The 17,573-nt window shown below is 39.6% G+C and overlaps 2 protein-coding genes across 5 annotated transcripts in view; one reads left to right on the top strand and one right to left on the bottom strand.

Annotated features, from left to right (window-relative positions):
* ZZZ3 (zinc finger ZZ-type containing 3) overlaps window positions 1–5,468 on the top strand; it is a 57,977-nt gene extending 52,509 nt beyond the window's left edge. For all 4 annotated transcript variants that reach the window (XM_077785399.2, XM_077785397.2, XM_021527695.4 and 1 more), the window contains exons 12-13: window positions 1,944–2,044; window positions 2,389–5,468. In XM_077785399.2, the coding sequence (XP_077641525.2) occupies window positions 1,944–2,044; window positions 2,389–2,533 (246 nt within the window). In that variant the 3' untranslated portion in view covers window positions 2,534–5,468. The remainder of the gene's footprint in view (window positions 1–1,943; window positions 2,045–2,388) is intronic.
* Window positions 5,469–5,478: 10 nt separating this feature from the next.
* AK5 (adenylate kinase 5) overlaps window positions 5,479–17,573 on the bottom strand; it is an 81,408-nt gene continuing 69,313 nt past the window's right edge. The window contains exons 13-14 of the mRNA XM_021527722.3: window positions 14,620–14,781; window positions 5,479–6,842 (exon numbers count right to left, since the gene is read on the bottom strand). Coding sequence (XP_021383397.3) covers window positions 6,732–6,842; window positions 14,620–14,781 — 273 coding nt within the window. The 3' untranslated portion in view covers window positions 5,479–6,731. The remainder of the gene's footprint in view (window positions 6,843–14,619; window positions 14,782–17,573) is intronic.

The following is a 17,573-nucleotide window of genomic DNA, read 5'->3' as shown; positions in this document are numbered from 1 at the left end:
AACATGAAAGAAAGGGCACTCTGGAAATCTTATTTGCTGGTTTGGAAGGGATTTTGTGTCTAACTGGTTACTGTAACTGTTGGAACAGGTTTTTAGTTTAGTGTTATGGAGATGGATTTTTTTAATAATGCTCATTTATTTAGGAATGCAAAGATAGTTCAAGGTTCAATTCAAATTAACTGTAAAATTAAGCCAGCCTCGTCAGTTGATACTGACAGTTTTGTTACTAGACCACCAAGGTGCTTCTTATTTTTGTTGGTTTTAGTTGGCATGGTATGTTTGGTGTTTCATTTTGTGGGGATTTTTTAAATAAGCATTTTCTTGCCCCCAGAATTTTAAACTTTAATCAGGCAGACCAGACTTTAACAAACTGCTTTTTCTACATAAAATTATCCTGAGAAGTAAATTGACATTTACACTGTTGTGAAGAATTTGAAGTTTGAAAGTTTCTTTGCATTTGAGTTTGATTGTATTATGCATTATAGTAAGCTGAAAAATCAGGTGATTATGGGCTGTTTTCCCTCAGGAAATTCAGTCTGTGGGCTGGACAGACCTCACCTAATAAGCAGCCATTGAGAGCAGTTTTGGTTCTGCACAGCCTTTGGCCTCATTTAGTACACATTACTCAACCTGTTGAGTATTGAATTATTGAATCCCTTGTGGGCTTTTCATGGCTTTCACTGCTATATGATCCAAGCAATTTGCAAATACTTACTTTCTTCATTATGAAATGAATGGCATAGTATTACTTCTGTTTCACAGGATAGAGGGGTGCTGGAACACAAAAATTAAGGTGAAGTCTTTCCACTGTCTTGGTTCTCAAGTTCAGATAACTGGAGCAAATTTTTCAGTTGTAGCATTATTCTGAACTTGGTATTTTCAAAGAACAGCTCTTGGTATGTTTAGTCCCTCCTCATTGTCAGCCCTCACACTCGAAAGCCATCTGTGGACAGAAGGGATGCAGCTGTGGCAGAGCTGTGTGTAAGGTGCTTGTAACCCTGAGTGCCTCAGTGCTGGCAGGAGCAGCTGCTGTGCCAGTGGGTTTCACAGATTCTGAGGCAGAAATTCAGGTTCAGATAGATGGATAGAGGATGAGCTATGGGAGCACAGGCTCGTTTCCCACATTGTTTTCCTTTTCAGTTCTAGTTCTGTCTCTGCAGCAGTCTTTGTAATTCAGATTTTTTAAAAGCTGTCCTTGCCTGCAATTCCCATTTTCCTGGTTTCTTTTTTTTTGATCAAATACTTTTGCATTTCTGTCCCTCTTCTGCATCACTGTGAATTTTTCATCTAGTCTTTCATGTTTTGTTTTCACTTTGTTTTTTTTTCTCTCCATGCCACACTCTTGAACTTGGGATTAGTTCTTGTGGTCTTGCTAAATTTTAGTTCCTTCTCTGAGTATGTTATTCCCCTTCCTTCCTGGCCATCTGGTTTTCAGTTCCAGCCCACCCATGATGTGTTGCTATATTTCCTGAGTTGGAAAGGGTATCGGTTTGCCCCCTTGTGCCCTGATCTGCAGCCCCCAGCAGCCCAACAAGCTCTGCTGCTCTGGCCTTACTGCTTCCCTCTGCCATGGGAAGGCTGACGTTCCATGTGGCTGGGCTTGTGTGCAGCATCACGTCCTTGTGCTGTGTCACAGCAGTTCTCAGAGCCACTGAGTGTCTGCAGGCAGGGCTGCTTTTCTTGAGCAGGGTGATGCCAAGGTGGAGAATCTGGGGAGAAGGAAGCAAGGCCAGAGCTTGATGGATCCTCAGGGCCTCTCCTAGGGAATGAGGACTTCCCTATCCATGAACACGTTGTTGTCTGTGGGGAGGAGAGTTCAGCTGTGGGGCTGGCAGTAGCACAGGGCCACCCAGAGATGCCACGTGCTGGATTGGTGTGCATGTTAGCAGGGAAGTGCTGCCTCCAGCTGCTGCTTTCTCAGTGCTCTTCCATCTGCTCCACAGTGCGATAACTGCGGGATCGAACCTATCCAGGGCGTTCGGTGGCACTGCCAAGACTGCCCTCAAGAAATGTCCTTGGATTTCTGTGATTCGTGTTCTGACTGGTGAGCAGCCTGTGCTTCTACTTCCTATTTGTCATTAGATTGAATCTCTCTGCTGCATAATTGCTATGTAGGGTGGAAATCTTTGCTCCAGCACAGGACACATACCCTGTGTTGAATAAAGTGGAAGGTAATTTAGCATATCTTTGTGGGAGATAAATTTTGTAGGCAGATTACTACAGCGGACAGATAGGTTTTGTACAGTTAAATAAAGGGGGGCATTAGACTTTATGAATGAACTGCTGTCTAATTTGGTATGTATCTGTTGATGTGATCACTGTTTCTGAAAGTTAAATATAAGGAAAATATTTGACTTTTAAACTGTTATCTTTTTCTTTCCCTTGCAGTCTGCATGAAACAGAGATTCATAAGGAGGATCACCAGTTAGAACCTATTTACAGAGCAGAGACATTTTTAGACAGAGACTACTGCATGTCCCAGGGCACCAGTTACAATTATCTTGACCCAAACTACTTTCCAGCAAATAGATGACATGGGAAGCAGATCTACCATGTTGGGTTTACTATCCTCTTTGAAAAATAACAATGGCACCATTGTTAATTCTGTGCACATTTTGGAAAGACTCTGCTTTCCCTGAAATGTCACTCACAGCATGACAGCTTCCTGGGTGTACTTGTCAAACTACAGCTTCGAGCTGTCATGGTTCTAGATCACTGAGCAGCAGCTGAACATTCCTAGTGTGCAGAAGGTTTCACTGGGAGACTTTTCTTTCACCACATTAGTCACTTTTAGGTGGTGAATCTAAACAAAAGAAACACATACAAAAGGGTGAGCCAGAAATGAGAGCACACATTAAAGATAGAGTAAATTCCAAAGGCTTTGAAGAACTTGGTTATAATGAGATCCAGAGGAGATGAAGTATTTATATAAAAACAGTTTAGTAGCTTGCAGTTTTGTTGTGAAATAGTTTTCAGCACAGTAACTGACTTCTTTAGGCAAGGTTTTAACCAATGACAGTGTTTGCTTCTAGGCTGTACTCTAAAAATACTCACTGTCTCAGCAATGGTTGGCTACGGGCCTTTATTAAATCGGAGCTGCTTAATCATGTTGACCTTCAATTTTTAAAATTTTTTTTTAAAACCACAACAAACTATTTACCAACAGTGAAGCACTACAGGGGGCAACTGTGGCATTGCTTCCTTAACCAGCTCATGGTGTGTGAATGTTATAAAATTGTCACTCAGATATATTTTTTAAATGTAATGTTATATAAGATGATCATGTGATGTGTACAAAATATGGTGAAAAGTGCCAGTGCTAGTAACTGTGTAAAGTCTCTAATACTCAACATTTACTCCTTTAAAATAAAATACACAGCCTTCTGCCTCTGTATTTGGAGTTGTTAGTGCAACTCATCAAAGAAAACTGCCTAATATAAATCATATATATGGTAATAATTTTTCCTCTTTTGTAGTCTGCACAAGATCCATGAAAGATTGTATTTTTATTACTATTTAAACAGTGATTAAATTTAGCCTGAGCAGTGAGCAAGGGTTCACATGCATTCTTTTATACTGCTGGATTTTGTTGTGCATCATTTAAAACATTTTGTATGTTTCTTCTTATCTGTGTATACAGTATGTTCTTAAATAATGTTCAATTGTCAGGAGAACTGTGAGAAATAAACTATGTGGATACAGTCTGTTTATATATAGAATGCTTGCTGTGACTTCCTTTCTGTGTAGTTCTGACTTTTAATCAAGATGGAAAGTTTGGACAGGACATTTGGATCGGTCACCCAGCGCCGCCTCTGCCGCTCCCCGCCCGGGTCCCGGCCCGCTCTGCCCCGGCAGGATTAGCATTCCAGTTCTCTCCTTCCTCACTTACAGACTTCTTTGTCAGACCACAGAAAATCCAGATTTTAGTAGCCTTGGTACAGTGTATACCATTGTCTGAGAAGCTTTGTAATTATTGTGACATATTTTACTTAATATATTTTTTATTGAAATGTATAGCTTGTGATTCAGAAATACTTGATTATTTTATAACTGTAATACACTTCCGGTTGCTTTGAAGCTAGAATACTCAGAGCAATTAGCTAGAAAACAAACAAATTTGACTTTAAAAGATGGCAATAGGAAGGATAATTGGCTGGCTGCACCTAGTAACTTTAATTATAAATTGGTCAGTATTTTTGCAGTAACTTTAGGTGTAGCTATTTTTTGCTTCAGAAAAAAGAATGTAGGCATTTAATCTATTTAGAAAGTTATACAGTACAGTTACTAAAACACTGACCAAATATCATATGTAAACATATCTGATATACTTAGATAAACTTAATAAACCTTAAAAAAACACAACACAAAACTCACATGATATATTTTAGTTTTAATTGGAAAAGTTACTTCTCTGAGAGGCTTTCTAAGACCATAAAAATATGCTTTTGACATTATTCATGGTCTTTATAGGAAACTAGAGTTGGCAAAGGTGTAGTATCAGGAAGAGGATCTGTGGTAACTTTCATTTTCTGTTTATATCCTGAAAAAATTATGGGAATAAAATCAGAAAAGTAAATTAGAGAAAATATTCAGTCATCAATTTAGGATAGCTTGGAAAGAACAAAAGATCTTGGTATCCTTGGAACAAGGTTGGAAACCAAAGGATAATTTCAAGTCTGAATCACTCAAGAGTGTCTTGGATAAATCCTATTTTACTGAATATGTATAAATATTAATGTTTCCCTGTGCATGCATATACAGCTATTGCTCCTGCATACATTATGAATGTATGCAAATAGGTATCTAATGCACATAACACCAAATCAAGCATGGGAATTTTTTTTGTTTTTTCCACAGAAAAGACAGAAGAAGCAAAAATAAAATTTAAACTGAAGTGTATGGTAAATAATTTTTGTAATTAAAAAACCCCAACAAAATAGCAGCTGATTCTTGCTTTTTTCCCATCCTGCACAAGTATGAGACTCCACACTTTATAACTTCTACTGTAATTAAATATCATAGAATATATTCCAGAAAACCTACCCAGATGAATTTGCAACTTTGTGGTAACTGCAGAGTGTTCTACTTTTAAAAAGAGCGTCAGGGCTGCTGTGGCCAGAGCTGCCCTGGGAGCTGTGTGGTACCGCAGGCGCTGCTGCTGCTGCTCAATGGCACTGGCTGGAGCTGGAGAAGCACTTCCAGAGCACCAGAGGTAAAATGTAGGCTATAGAAGGACCCAGGAAAGAAGGAACATCCATGATATGAAGGATAAGAACATATGTAAAACAGACCCTAAAAAATAATTGAGTTAGCATCTACAGGGCAAATGCTAAGGAAGAAAAGGAAACAGAAGAATCTGCCCTGATTGGAAAAAGGACATATTCTGTAAGCATGCTGATTTGAGCTATATTTTCAAGTCATGTACTGTGCTTTGAAAAGGATTAAACCCACATATACTGTAACAGAAATCACTGCTCCTCCTTTTTGTATATGTTTTATTTGTATTGTCTTAATTACAAGAAAGGTAACTTTAAAAATGCAAATCTGTTGCATAAAGTACACCTTTGACAGTACAAGCAATCATGCAACCCACTTTCACTGTAAATTCATCCAGTAGTTCCAGTAAGAGGATGCAGTTACTTTACAGCAATGTCAAACAAGCTTTTATTTAGCTGTCAGTAATACCAAAGAAACTCCACGATATTTTAGTTAACCTAATGGAAATACAATAGCACTTTACAGACTTTTTTGCAGATTACAGATAAATGGCTTACTAAAGGCGCAAGCAATATGAATCAAATAATCCCTGACATTTTCCATTTTTTTTTTGGTTTCCCACCCCACCACACCTTCCCAAGTTTTGGCAATGCCAGTACAAGACAACAGATGATGATCTGAATTTTGCATTTGACATACTTCTGAAATGAAATTTAAAGATGACATGAGATGTTCTGGCTCATAACCAACTTTACATATGGTCTTTAATAGCTATAGCACAACTGCTGTTAATATGGATCATTACTGGCTCACACATTTAACTATACAATACAATAATCATTCTCAGCTCACAAAACTGGGAAGTCAGTTATAAAGTCATAACATTCCCAGCAGAAGACAAGACTGTCTCAAAAATGGTGTCTGCCTCCCAGTAATGGGTTGACAGACTTCCACAACATTCAACTGTATCTTCAACGAATTTTTCTCCTTGCAACAGTGTTCTGGGGATGTGTGAAAAGGTTATTTTAACTTATAGCTTGACTAATTCCAGCTCTCCTAGAGCTGCATGTTACAGAGAACAGGTTTCAGGCACTAAAGCCCAAGAACATGCTAAGTGACACCACAAGAATTTGTACTGTTAGTAGAAAGAAAATAATGGGAAACTTGTATGCAGTAACCCTAGTGTCAGTCTGCTGGACAGTGACTGGGGTGGGTACTGTCCTGTTTCCCATGGAATGTGTGTGAAGATGAAATACAAAACCAGAGCTGCTGCTCACCTTGCTGCTTTTAACCCATGAAGAGCAAACACCCAAGAAAACAATTCAGTTCTCAGAGTGGGGTTAGCATACAGACCACTTTCTGTTGAGTGTACTTTCAGAACTAAGATTTCATCTAGAGCAACATGCCACACGCACAAATTCCAGATACCTCTCAAGGAAGCAGCTCTGCTTTGACCAGCAAATCATGGCTGTGGGGTGCACGTGGGCAAGGCTGTGTACACACCTTACACACCATTACTGCATTTCTGGTGAAAAAGAAAATGCTGCCTCTTCCTTTTTCAGAAAAGTGTCAATTGTCTTGCAAATTTCCAGGAGAACATCCTCCTGTGTTCCTTCTGCGTCAACCTGTGAAGCATGAAAAAAACCAGGTTTGATTAAGTTACAAAGCATTATCTCAGAATCGAAACACTGCAACAAAAAACCGCAACAAAAAACTGGTCTAATATAAAATGAAAGTTGTTCTGCTTCATGGTAGAAGCATTCTAAAGTAGAGGAGCAGCTTAATAAAGAATATCACTCATTTTGTTTCCACAAATTTCTGTAAGAAGGTTTTGCAGGCCCGATTGTCTGTATCAAAGTACATCAGTCAAGTGAGGGAGTTTAAAGTACTCATGTTTTAAAGTAAAGTTACACCTTTGATGCAGAACAGTTGCCAAGGGCTCTTTGTCCATCGCTCCAACCTGGGGAGGTCCTGAAGAGCACAGCACTCTGGGTTTTGGCCACTCCACAGTAACTTACCAGATCAATGTATTCCAGTGCATTTGTATTTGGAAATTTGGTGAACTGGTTCTGGTTTTATGACATCTTTAGCTCCTAGTTTTTTATAAAGGCACTGCTTTTGTGGTATAAGAACTCAACTTTCATTGAAGCAATTTTTTTCTTGAACATCCCAAAGATGCAGTTTTCTGACCAAGCTATTTTTCATGACTGTACTTCACAAAACCAAGATGCATTTACTTTCCTGTGCTGAAGATGAGAGCTGCATTTCAGCAGAGAGGAATGCTACTTGCAGCCAGTAATACTTGTCTGTGTTCCCTGGAAAACGTGAGGCAGAACTGAGCTGTTCTGAGCAGTGAGTTTCATGTCCATCCCATGCTGTGTCACCCGAGGAACGAGAGCTGCCTTCAGCACTCACAGCAGTGACAGAAGCAGCTTTCACGCTGGCTGTGTACTCTACACAGATGCTTCTGCTGATTACTCCTTACCTCAAATGCCTGCTGAGATATTTGGTCTTTACACAAAAGCAAGATTCTTCTCTGCTTCTCTATGCTTAGTCTTTCATGTATGCATGACATGAAGTTTGCGCAAGATTAAATGGACCCATGACAACTTTGTGAAAGGATCTTTTTCTGAACTGCTGCATTTTCATCTCCAAGCTGCTGAATAGAAAGCCAGACAATTGTAGCATTTGAAGGGGACATTCCTGCCTATAATACTTTCTGCCATCTCTTTGGTCTGCAGGAGAATTAAAGGAGTTTCACGTTCAAATAAATGTATTTTTAAATAGGCCAAGAAATCCTGCTCAGATATGATGCTGTCTTGCAGCCAGCCCCTGTACAGCTGACTGCAGTCCATGTACATCTAAGTCCCTGGGTGCAGAGTCTTGTGTGGGAGTCAGCAGCTGCTCCTTGCAGAGCTCCAGCAGGGACTGCAGGCGCTCTCCAGAGCTGGGGTTTCACTCCTGGTGGCATCGGCAGATGCTGCGAAGTTCGGTCCCCGTTGCATCCTGTGGGAAGTGCTGGCACATCTCACCAGCCTATTCCACAGCCAGGCTCCAGCAATGGATTCCCAGCCAGGCCAGCCTTTAGGAGCTGTGCCTGGCGAGCCCTGTCCCTCGGGCTCCCTGCAAGGGTGTGACAGTGTGAGCTGAGCTGCCCTCGGTGCCCTGGCCAGCTCCCGGGCCTCCGCTCCCTTGGCTCCTCACTGCCCTTCTCGGTGCTCTTTGCTGCTGCTGCTTCTTGCAGAGCTGAGGCAGAGGCAGGCATGTGCTGGTGCCTCAGAAAGGGCAGCTCTCCCACAGGGCTGCGTGTCTTTCAGAAGTGTTTAGAAGTGGGGGGTACTTACTGGTAGCAAAGAGAAATGGGAGCGATGAACCATTCTGAACCAAATGTCTACCTTCTCCAGTTAAAACAAAACCAGCAACTCCCACCTCAGCAGCTATAAAACACCTTGTTTGGCCTGCCTCAGCTGCCAATACAACTATTTTCATATGGCTATCCCACAGAAAATATACTGCATGCAGGGTGAAGACCACAGCCATTTCAAAGCTCTCATCTTAATATGTATTATTATTATTATTATTATTATCTCTTCATAAATACTTTTGCACCGCTGATTGTCACTGGCTTTTTGGTGACCCCTTTAGAACTGGGACTGATACTAGGTCTAGGTCTAGGGAGCTGTGATGAAGAATTAGTTCTGTAAGCACGGAAACCAACCACCCTTTATGATGGGCTGGAATGCTGACTTCCTAACAGTAGCCATAAAATATGGATGGGCCTGACTAATGACAGCCCCAGTGATTCCCATGCTGGCCTCCTAAATAACAAGGGCCCATAAAACTAACTTAACATTGTGGCAGAAAACTAACTTAATGTGCCAATAATTCACCTCTAGTACTACAGTTATTCAACAATGCTCTCAGCAGCTCCAGAGAAAAAACTGTATTTCTCTTCCTCAGATTCTAACAAAGCTCATAAATTAGGCCTGTTTTCAAGGCTATTTAAGGCTGATTTCTCATAAAACAAGATCCATATACAGTTTTCCAATTTTCAAATGCAGCTTATGGCTTTTGGTAACTACAAATACGGAGAAATTTAATGAGCTCATATGAAAAATTACTGGAGTAACCATTCCTATGGTACAATGTTGCTCCTTTTGTCATTAAAATCAACCAATTACGTTTTCTGTCAACAAATCTACATTTGTTGTAGGTTTTGAAATGTAGAGCTCTAAAAATATACTGCCACTGAGAAGAACCTGACTGTAGAGAGGATGGCTGAGGACAGACTCTGGAATGAACTCAGAAGCTTCTTACTGAAGGTCAGCCAAGCTCAGCTGTGTTGTCACTGACATTTATGTCTTTGTCACTAGAGTGTATTAGGAAATCTCTCTGAGACTGTGCAGCCCCTGGTTCTCACAGCAATGGATCAAGTGTGTAAATCCACTGAAAACACACCGCCCTGAGACCTATTCATATTAGGCCTGCATTTTCTGCTGTGTTTTATCCATGATCCCCTGCTAATGTTTCTGATGTATCTTTCTAGATCAGTTTCTCATCTAATGGGCCACAAAGCACCAAGGGGGGAATAGAGAATCACTTGTTCCTTTGTTCCCCACATCCTTATTTATCAGGATTGATGGGTCTCTGAGAACCTTTCAAAAGATGGAAACGAACCACATAACTGCTCTCACTATTACCACTGATTACCCCTTCAGGAAAGGGGAAAGTCGCCCCTCCCCATGCCCACTCAGAGTGGCATCAGCAAGGGAAGGCTCACAAGTGGAAGACTGGGAGAGGGTGGATAGTCACCCGTTCTTTCATAATCGTTATGGAAAATGTGACTGCAAGTGATTTTAGAAAGAAATAGCAGAACAACATTGAGAAAAAAATAATGAAAGGAAATAAACAAAGAAAAACTAACTCCTACTGGATTTTGTAGCCTAAGTTTCATAGCGTGTGATCTGAAAGAGTCAAAAGTTTTTGGGCACCCTTAATCCTCTGCTCTGCCCTGCTTGGCCTATTTGTTATACTCATGCCCTTTTCCTCAGACTTTGAATAGGAAACTTGTATGTACGACACCTACCAGGTGTCTCACGTTAGCTAGGTAGGATCAGGGCTGTCTTTCTTGACTACCAAGGCATTGCTCTTCTCTTTTACTTACTACCCTCCTACACACTGTCACGTCAAAAAAGCTTTAAAGGATGAGTCAGATATTAAAAACAATCTTTTTCCCCCCTCCCTTTCTTCTCAGTTGAGAGAGAGCCATATATTCAAAGGGATTTACATTTAGCCATGTCAAAACACAAGTAGGTGTCTACTAAATTTTCACATGCACTTTTCTGTCCAGCTGCCTTGAAACTGCTGAGAAACAGATTTAAAACAAACAATGTCTACCTGCTTACTACTACTATAATGCATTTTGTTTAATTTCATTTAATGTCATTTATCTGAAGCACCTGATTCCCACAGAACCAGGCAGCTTGCAGGCAGTGTTTTTGAGAGCAGTGCTTTCAGCCCTTGCATTTCCAGTACAGGGTCTTTACTGAAAAGCAGCCACTTGCAACTCCTTAGGTGGGTGTTCTGGAACTGACTACAAAAGAAATTAAGGGATATTAAATTAAATCCCCAAAACATGAATTTAAAAAAAAAAAATTAAAAATTTCTGACTTGTTAGTCACAACTACCTTTCAGAACACAATTTAGAAAGTTAATGCCTCAGCAGAAAAGTGAGAACAGTGTTGCCTTTGTCCTTCATTCTTCAGTCAGTTCATCTTCCCTTCCAAATATGTACACAGTTCTTCATTTCAGCAGGGTGCTAGAAGGATTGCTGTTGTTTATTCCTGTCAGGTTCACAGGTGTTTCATCTGCACCCACAGCCTTCACCCTCTGGCCATGCACGCCTCAAGCCTCCACTGCTGAGCAGTAACACAAAGAGGGAATCTTGGCCAAAGGGAAATTTCCAATATAATCCTGATCTTTTGTCAGCTTCACCAGGTCACTGTTCTTGTTCAGAGGTCAGCAGAATGGAAAAAATGTTCCAGTTCCACATATCATATTAGTTAGTTATGAATGCACAATCACTCCAGGTTGGGGAAAGTCATAAAATCCTCAAGGATTAAAATGGAAATTCTGTTACAATCATATACCTTTGTCTCTTCTGTGCAAGTAAAGCAAGGAGAGAATTCCCAATGAGTGCAGAAGAAGCCAGGTCAGATCTGAGTTTTTCTGTCTGCACTGTGTTTGTCAGGCTCCATCCAACCATGCCTTAAAGCCTGTTCCAAATGGACTAAAGCATTTCTTACTCTGTGTTCCAGTACACAGAGCAAGAAAGCTCATTTGACATTGTACTCTCACCACACCTTGATGTGGTGTGACAGACCAGTTCCTCCTCTGCTGAGTGTGCAGCCAACATCTAATTCCTACACCAGACCTTTTCCTGGCCTTCTGCCCAGGACTGAATTTTACATTTTCATATTTAATCAGCCTGTTTCAAGACTGAAAACCTTTGGAGTAGATAGGAAAAGTTAAATACATCCCACTGTTGTCATGTGCTGTTTCCAGTCTGTGGGAAATTTTGTCCAGTCCTAAAGTTAGACTGGAGAAATTAAATTACACCAGTATGCCAACTCCATTTTCTTGTTACACAAGTCTATTTCTGATTTTCTTTTGTGGCCAGGTGGAGCTGGGTGCTACAGTCAAGCCCTATAAAACATGATCACTTACAGAATTAATACCTAGAATTTAGTGTTCCTTAGCCACACACTGCAGTAAGCTGGCTAGAAAAGGTTAATGCCAAATCTTTGTGGAAGTTAGCAGGATTTAGACTCCAATATTCCTCTAGAATCTCAATGCCCACTCTGCATGCTTAGGCAAGTGCATTGCTGCAATCCCAAGGGACATAAAGCTCATGTGGGCCTTTCACTGGAGAGATGCTTCTTTTGAAAATCCAAACCTAGGCAGGAATCTAAGAGTCTTTAAGACTCCTTTTCCTCTCTTAAACAGCTTCTCTTCAGATGCTTTGGCCATTGCTTATCCTGGGATCACAGACTGATCTGGGTCTTCAAACAGAACCTTCAGGAAGGCATTGCTTCCCTGAAGCTACTGGATCCCACCAGCTGTGCCTAAGAAAAAGAGTACACTACCCTCTGATCTGTAGTTACATGGAGGTCCTTGGGTGATTTAAAAATAAATCCATTAATAGAGATGAGAATTTATTTTAAAGAGTCTTCAAATGAGCACTGGTAAATTAACTAGTGGCTTTGTTTAAAATGGATAGGGAACAGACACAGTTCTTTCAGGAAACAGAGTTGTAGAGGCAGCAGCATCTCCATGGCAGCATTAACCTCTTCAGCCAGCATTGGTCAGTGTTGGAGAGTGATAAACCCACTCAGGAATGAACAAATCCCCAACACTGAAAATATATGACGCTTTAATTAAAATGGGCAAGAAAAATATTAAATATGTTAGACTGCCTCCAGGTAAAGTCTCAGTCTTCTCTGTGTATGATATTAGAAATAAAAAAAAAAACCAAAAACTATTTTAGCCTAGCCTGCAAAAAAATGCAGTCAGAAGTTATATTTGATCAGAAGTTATTATTGTCGGTTTTTCTGCTTTCCAGCTGAATTTCCTTTCATCATTCAGAGAACACCCAGTGGCTGCTAATGTCAATGCTTGGCTGCATTGTGTAAACTAACCCCATGCTCTGGGAATTGCAAACTTCCCCTTGACTCTCTGCTTTCTTCAACACATGTAGCTTAAACATATTCACCACTAAAATAGTTTTAAAAGACATTTTCCACAATAATGTTTATACAGGTGATTTTACAGAGCTCTAATACCCAATGGTTCCACCTGGGAAACACTATAGTCACCAGAAGCAAGTTCAGAGAATGCTTAGACACTGTTCAAGCAAAGCACAGGTATTTTCTAACATGCAAACATACAATGTCAGCTTTCCCAAAACTGATGGTACAAGTACAAATCACATATCCAGCTCTGACCCAACATTTGGCAGGCTCCTTAGGAGCTAATGAGCTACAAATTTTCAAGAAGGGACTGCATGTTTTGCCATAAGGTAGGGGATGCAGCAGGAACTTGCAGTAGAAACACTAAGGAAGGGCAAAGAAAGTCCATGTCAAGTGAAATGAGGCAGACAATGACTGCAAAATTTGTGTGAAAGTGTTAACTGCAGTTTCACTCTCTTTGGGGCTGTCACTCCCTGATGCTTCAAAAAGGGAAACACTGTGGTAGGCACAGCTCCCTGGAATAAGACACTGAGACAGAGCTCTGTTTTCCTTGGCATTGTGCTGTGTTGGTGTATTGTGTATAGTACTGAATTCTTAGTTAGGCACATCCTTGCAATTTTGGCAAGATAGCTTCTCAAAGAAAAAACAAATAAACCACATAAACATTTGTAAGCCTAAAGATGAAAAGTAAGCAGGAACTTTTTTCTGACACTTAGACTTTGTCTTATGTACACTTATTGTTGGGGTAAGGAAAGGCCACAGATCAGAAGTCTTCCTTTGAGTATATTTTTTCTCAGCATTGTGTCATTTACCCTGTCCTCAAGTCAGGATATTGATGCATAAATTAGCTGCACATTCCTCTTTTGGGAACTTCGTAAAGGAAAGTTTGGGGCAAGTGATTTGTATGTTTGCTACAGCCTCTAGAAAAAAATAGATCCTATAATATTTCCAGAAACTATTATTGGATTATTTCTCTTTAAGACAAGACAGAGACATAGGAGTAGACCTTTAAGGGATAGTTTGCCATGACAGATCCGAGAAACAAAGAAACCACAAAATCCTTTGTAAATGAGTCTACATATGTGCCAGTTAAGTGTACTGATGGGATTTTTCTTGCTTCTCTTGAAATATTGATTATAGAATAAAAAGAATGTTTAAAGCATCACATCCTGAGCAGGTGTAAATTGAGGTAATTCACTGAAATTAATATGTTATTTATTCCAGCAAAAATATCTCTCTTGTTTGAAGGTCTGTTTTCTTTCAGGATATACACTGTCAGTTTTGAAAATTTTACTAAAGGGCTTTGGATTAACAGCATCTTTCATCCTAATTTTGAAAGCCCTTATATAGTAATAAATCCTAATACTTTAAGAAAAGCTTTCTAGAATTTATTTTTAATAAGAGATTTTATACAGATGAGTTATTGATTCAGGACATGTTCTCTGACTAAGGATAAATCTGTGGGGTTTTTCTTTCAAACTGTACTGTGGAACTCAAAAGTTTGCAGAAGTTACAAACTAACCAGGGAATTGTAAAATGAGAACTAGAAAGTGTGGGAACAGTTAATAAATGGTGGCATATCAGTGTTTTCAAAATACTGCTCATATAATTGAAGTAAAAAGCAATAATTTAATTTAAAAGATCAAGTATTTACCTTGCATAACTGTGTCTTGCTTTCATAGTATGCAATCAGAGGGTTTGATGCTTGATGGTGGCTTTCAATTCTGTCCTCAGAGGTTTCAGTGCTCTCAGAGTTCTGAGTGCTTATGGTTTCTGCAGAGCAGTCCAGACAGAGCACGAGCTTTGGTTCTCCAATCTAGAGACAAAGGAAAACAACAAACATCCAAAGCACTGGCCCAGTTTGTTTGTTTGGATAACACCAGAACAGTCACCAAGGAATTTATTAGCAAATAGTATTTGCCTATGGGGAAATGAAAACACCTCTCATTGTGGCAGCACTAAGGGGTGCCAGCACTGAGGAGCACGGCTGTGCTTGCCTGGGCTCTACGCAGAGAAACAACGAGGTGGGATTTGATTAAATGCTGGCTACTTGGACTGAAGAGTGTCAGTTCATTATTTGCTTGATGCAAACAGTACAGGACTTATGCAATACTTGACTCAGTTATATTTGTAGCCTTTTCTTTGTTCAATGTGTGAAAAGGGAGTGGTAAACTTAGCTTAGTATTTCAAGATGCAGTAGCAGGAAATGCTCACATAAAAGTGTACCCACTTGAGATGGAAATTAGTAACAACAGACAGGCTCAGGGACACCATCAAATATGCACAGGAATACATCCTGTGAATTACTTTATGTCACACAGTATTTTATGTCTTTGTTTGCAGTGTCCCCACACCATTCCACCCCATGCTGCAAAGGAAGGATGTGATACATTTCTCTGCATTTTCAAACTGGCAAGTAATTTCCAAATTCTGTGGGAAGCTGGTCATTTAATGCTGTTTGGCTAGTGCCAAACTAGTCATGGGGGAGAGTCTGTCCTTTTAGCTAATAAAAATAAATACAGATTTATTTATTTTTATTCTTAGGCCTAGCAAAGATCATAAATATTGCAGTACTTTTAAGGGAAGAAAAGAAATTGCAAGAAAGAGCAAAATGTTCTTTATGATATTTCAGGGGAGAGACACAAGTTCTAAACACAAATCCGCATCATTCTTTCCCTGAAACACTGAAAAATATGTATGTCATTGAGCATAAATCTTGGAATGCACTGTCATGCACCCTGCTCAGGCATGGTACTCTCTGACACAAGATTTTGTATGAGCAAAACCTGCTGGGCTGAGTCCAAAGCAATAAAAATTCCACTGTCTCAAGCAACATAAAGGTGTTACAGGATCAGTAGGGGAAAAAAGTTAATTTTTCCATGCAGTAATGTATTTAATCCCTCAGTGACATGCTCATTTTTCTCATTCCTTCCCTTTCCAACAGGGATCTGGAAAACACTTTTTAGGAAAAAGTGAGAAGTCTTGGAAAAAGATGACTGCTCTTCACACACTAGTGACAATTACAAAATCATATTTTTACCATGGCTACAGTAAAGAAAATCTAAATGACCAATATATGGAAATTGTCATTGTTATCTTTGTTGACAGCCCTTCTGCATTTGACTGAGGATGTCTGGATAGTGTTGACCTTTCTACAACCCTTAATGACTTTCTAAGAGAAGCTGAAGCCAAGGGCTAATGTCAGACACTTCAATGACAGGCTTTTACCTGCCCATTTTTTCCAAACAGAAAACATTTATGCTATTAGCTGTAGCAGCACTGGGTTTAGGGATTAAAAAAAAAAAAAACAAGGCACTTTTAATAGTGCAAGAGACATAGAGAATTAAAAAAATTATGTGGGCTTAATCAATGATTTAAACTAATGCCCTTTATGTATAACTGGATTAGGATGGTGAGAAGTAACTTCCTCCCAGATTTACATGAGGAATTCCATAGTCTGTTCCAACTTATAATAGAATAAATGGGAAATAATTCATTTTATCAGTTATACTCATATCATCATCTTACAATGAGGATATGAAGGAGTCTACTAACTGATAGGATCAGATAATAGTATCTTGCTTGATACACTGTCTGATTTGCTTTTGAAAAATGTATATAGTTTTCTTAGAAGTTTCAGTATTGCTATCTAGAATTCAAACCATTACAGAAATACCTTTCTTCCAAATTAAAACCCACAAAAAGTTAAACTAATGCCCTTATCAGGTATTACAGCAGTTTTTACTACTTTTTAAAAGTTATGATTTTTCTAACACAATTTAGCTTAAATAATACATACCAAACAAGTCTAATGTTTTAGGCCTTTACTCTGTCTCACTGGGTACTTTCCAGCTGGTGCTGTGGAGTATATAATTTTAAAATGCTTTTTTACCTTGTAGAAAGACTGAGGAGGGAACAGAGTTTTGTGCTTCTATAGAATTATGGCTGGGTAAAAATACAACTGCATCATAGAAGGGAATTGGGTAAAACTGGCTGGAGAATCAGCTGTTTCTACATAGCTCGTTCTGTTTATGAGTCAAGCTCTGAAACATAAGCATTATTCTTGATGTCTTCTAAATAGACAATTGTCTATAAATTGTCTTTGTTAACAATTATAAAGCTATTCACATATCATGTAGATATGTAGCATTATTAATCTGTACTTTGCTGCCATTAATTTGTAAGGCCTGTGTGCACCTCTTTTCATTCAGTTATAATTTAAGAACTTCTCATCACCCTTTGGAAAGAACTGCAAAGCATTATCTCAAAAAGGACTATTGAAAAAAACTTCACAGTCTTACTGAGCAGCTCACAGCCAGCCTGTGGAAAGTGGATACAGGGCACAACAGGGGTGACTTAGCACGTTCAAAACAGTCACTTAAAAGTCCTTGTCTTTTACTCCAAATGCAGTCCAGGACTAAGGGATCTTTTGCTGCTTTCAGGGAACTTAAGGAGCTCTGCTTGAGCATGGGATGCATTAAGACTTATTTGCCTGGAATACCTCAGTGCAGGACACTCCAATCTCTAAATCCCACTTCATAATACAGAGGAGTGTCCACAGGACACCAGCATGTATGCCTACCAGAGAAACAGCACTGCTGGAATAGT

This window comes from Lonchura striata, chromosome 8, assembly GCF_050655825.1.
Source record: "Lonchura striata isolate lonStrDom1 chromosome 8, ASM5065582v1, whole genome shotgun sequence".
Taxonomy (NCBI): domain Eukaryota; kingdom Metazoa; phylum Chordata; class Aves; order Passeriformes; family Estrildidae; genus Lonchura; species Lonchura striata.
Note: the sequence above shows the minus strand (reverse complement) of the source record. Positions and strands in the feature narration are given on the sequence as shown.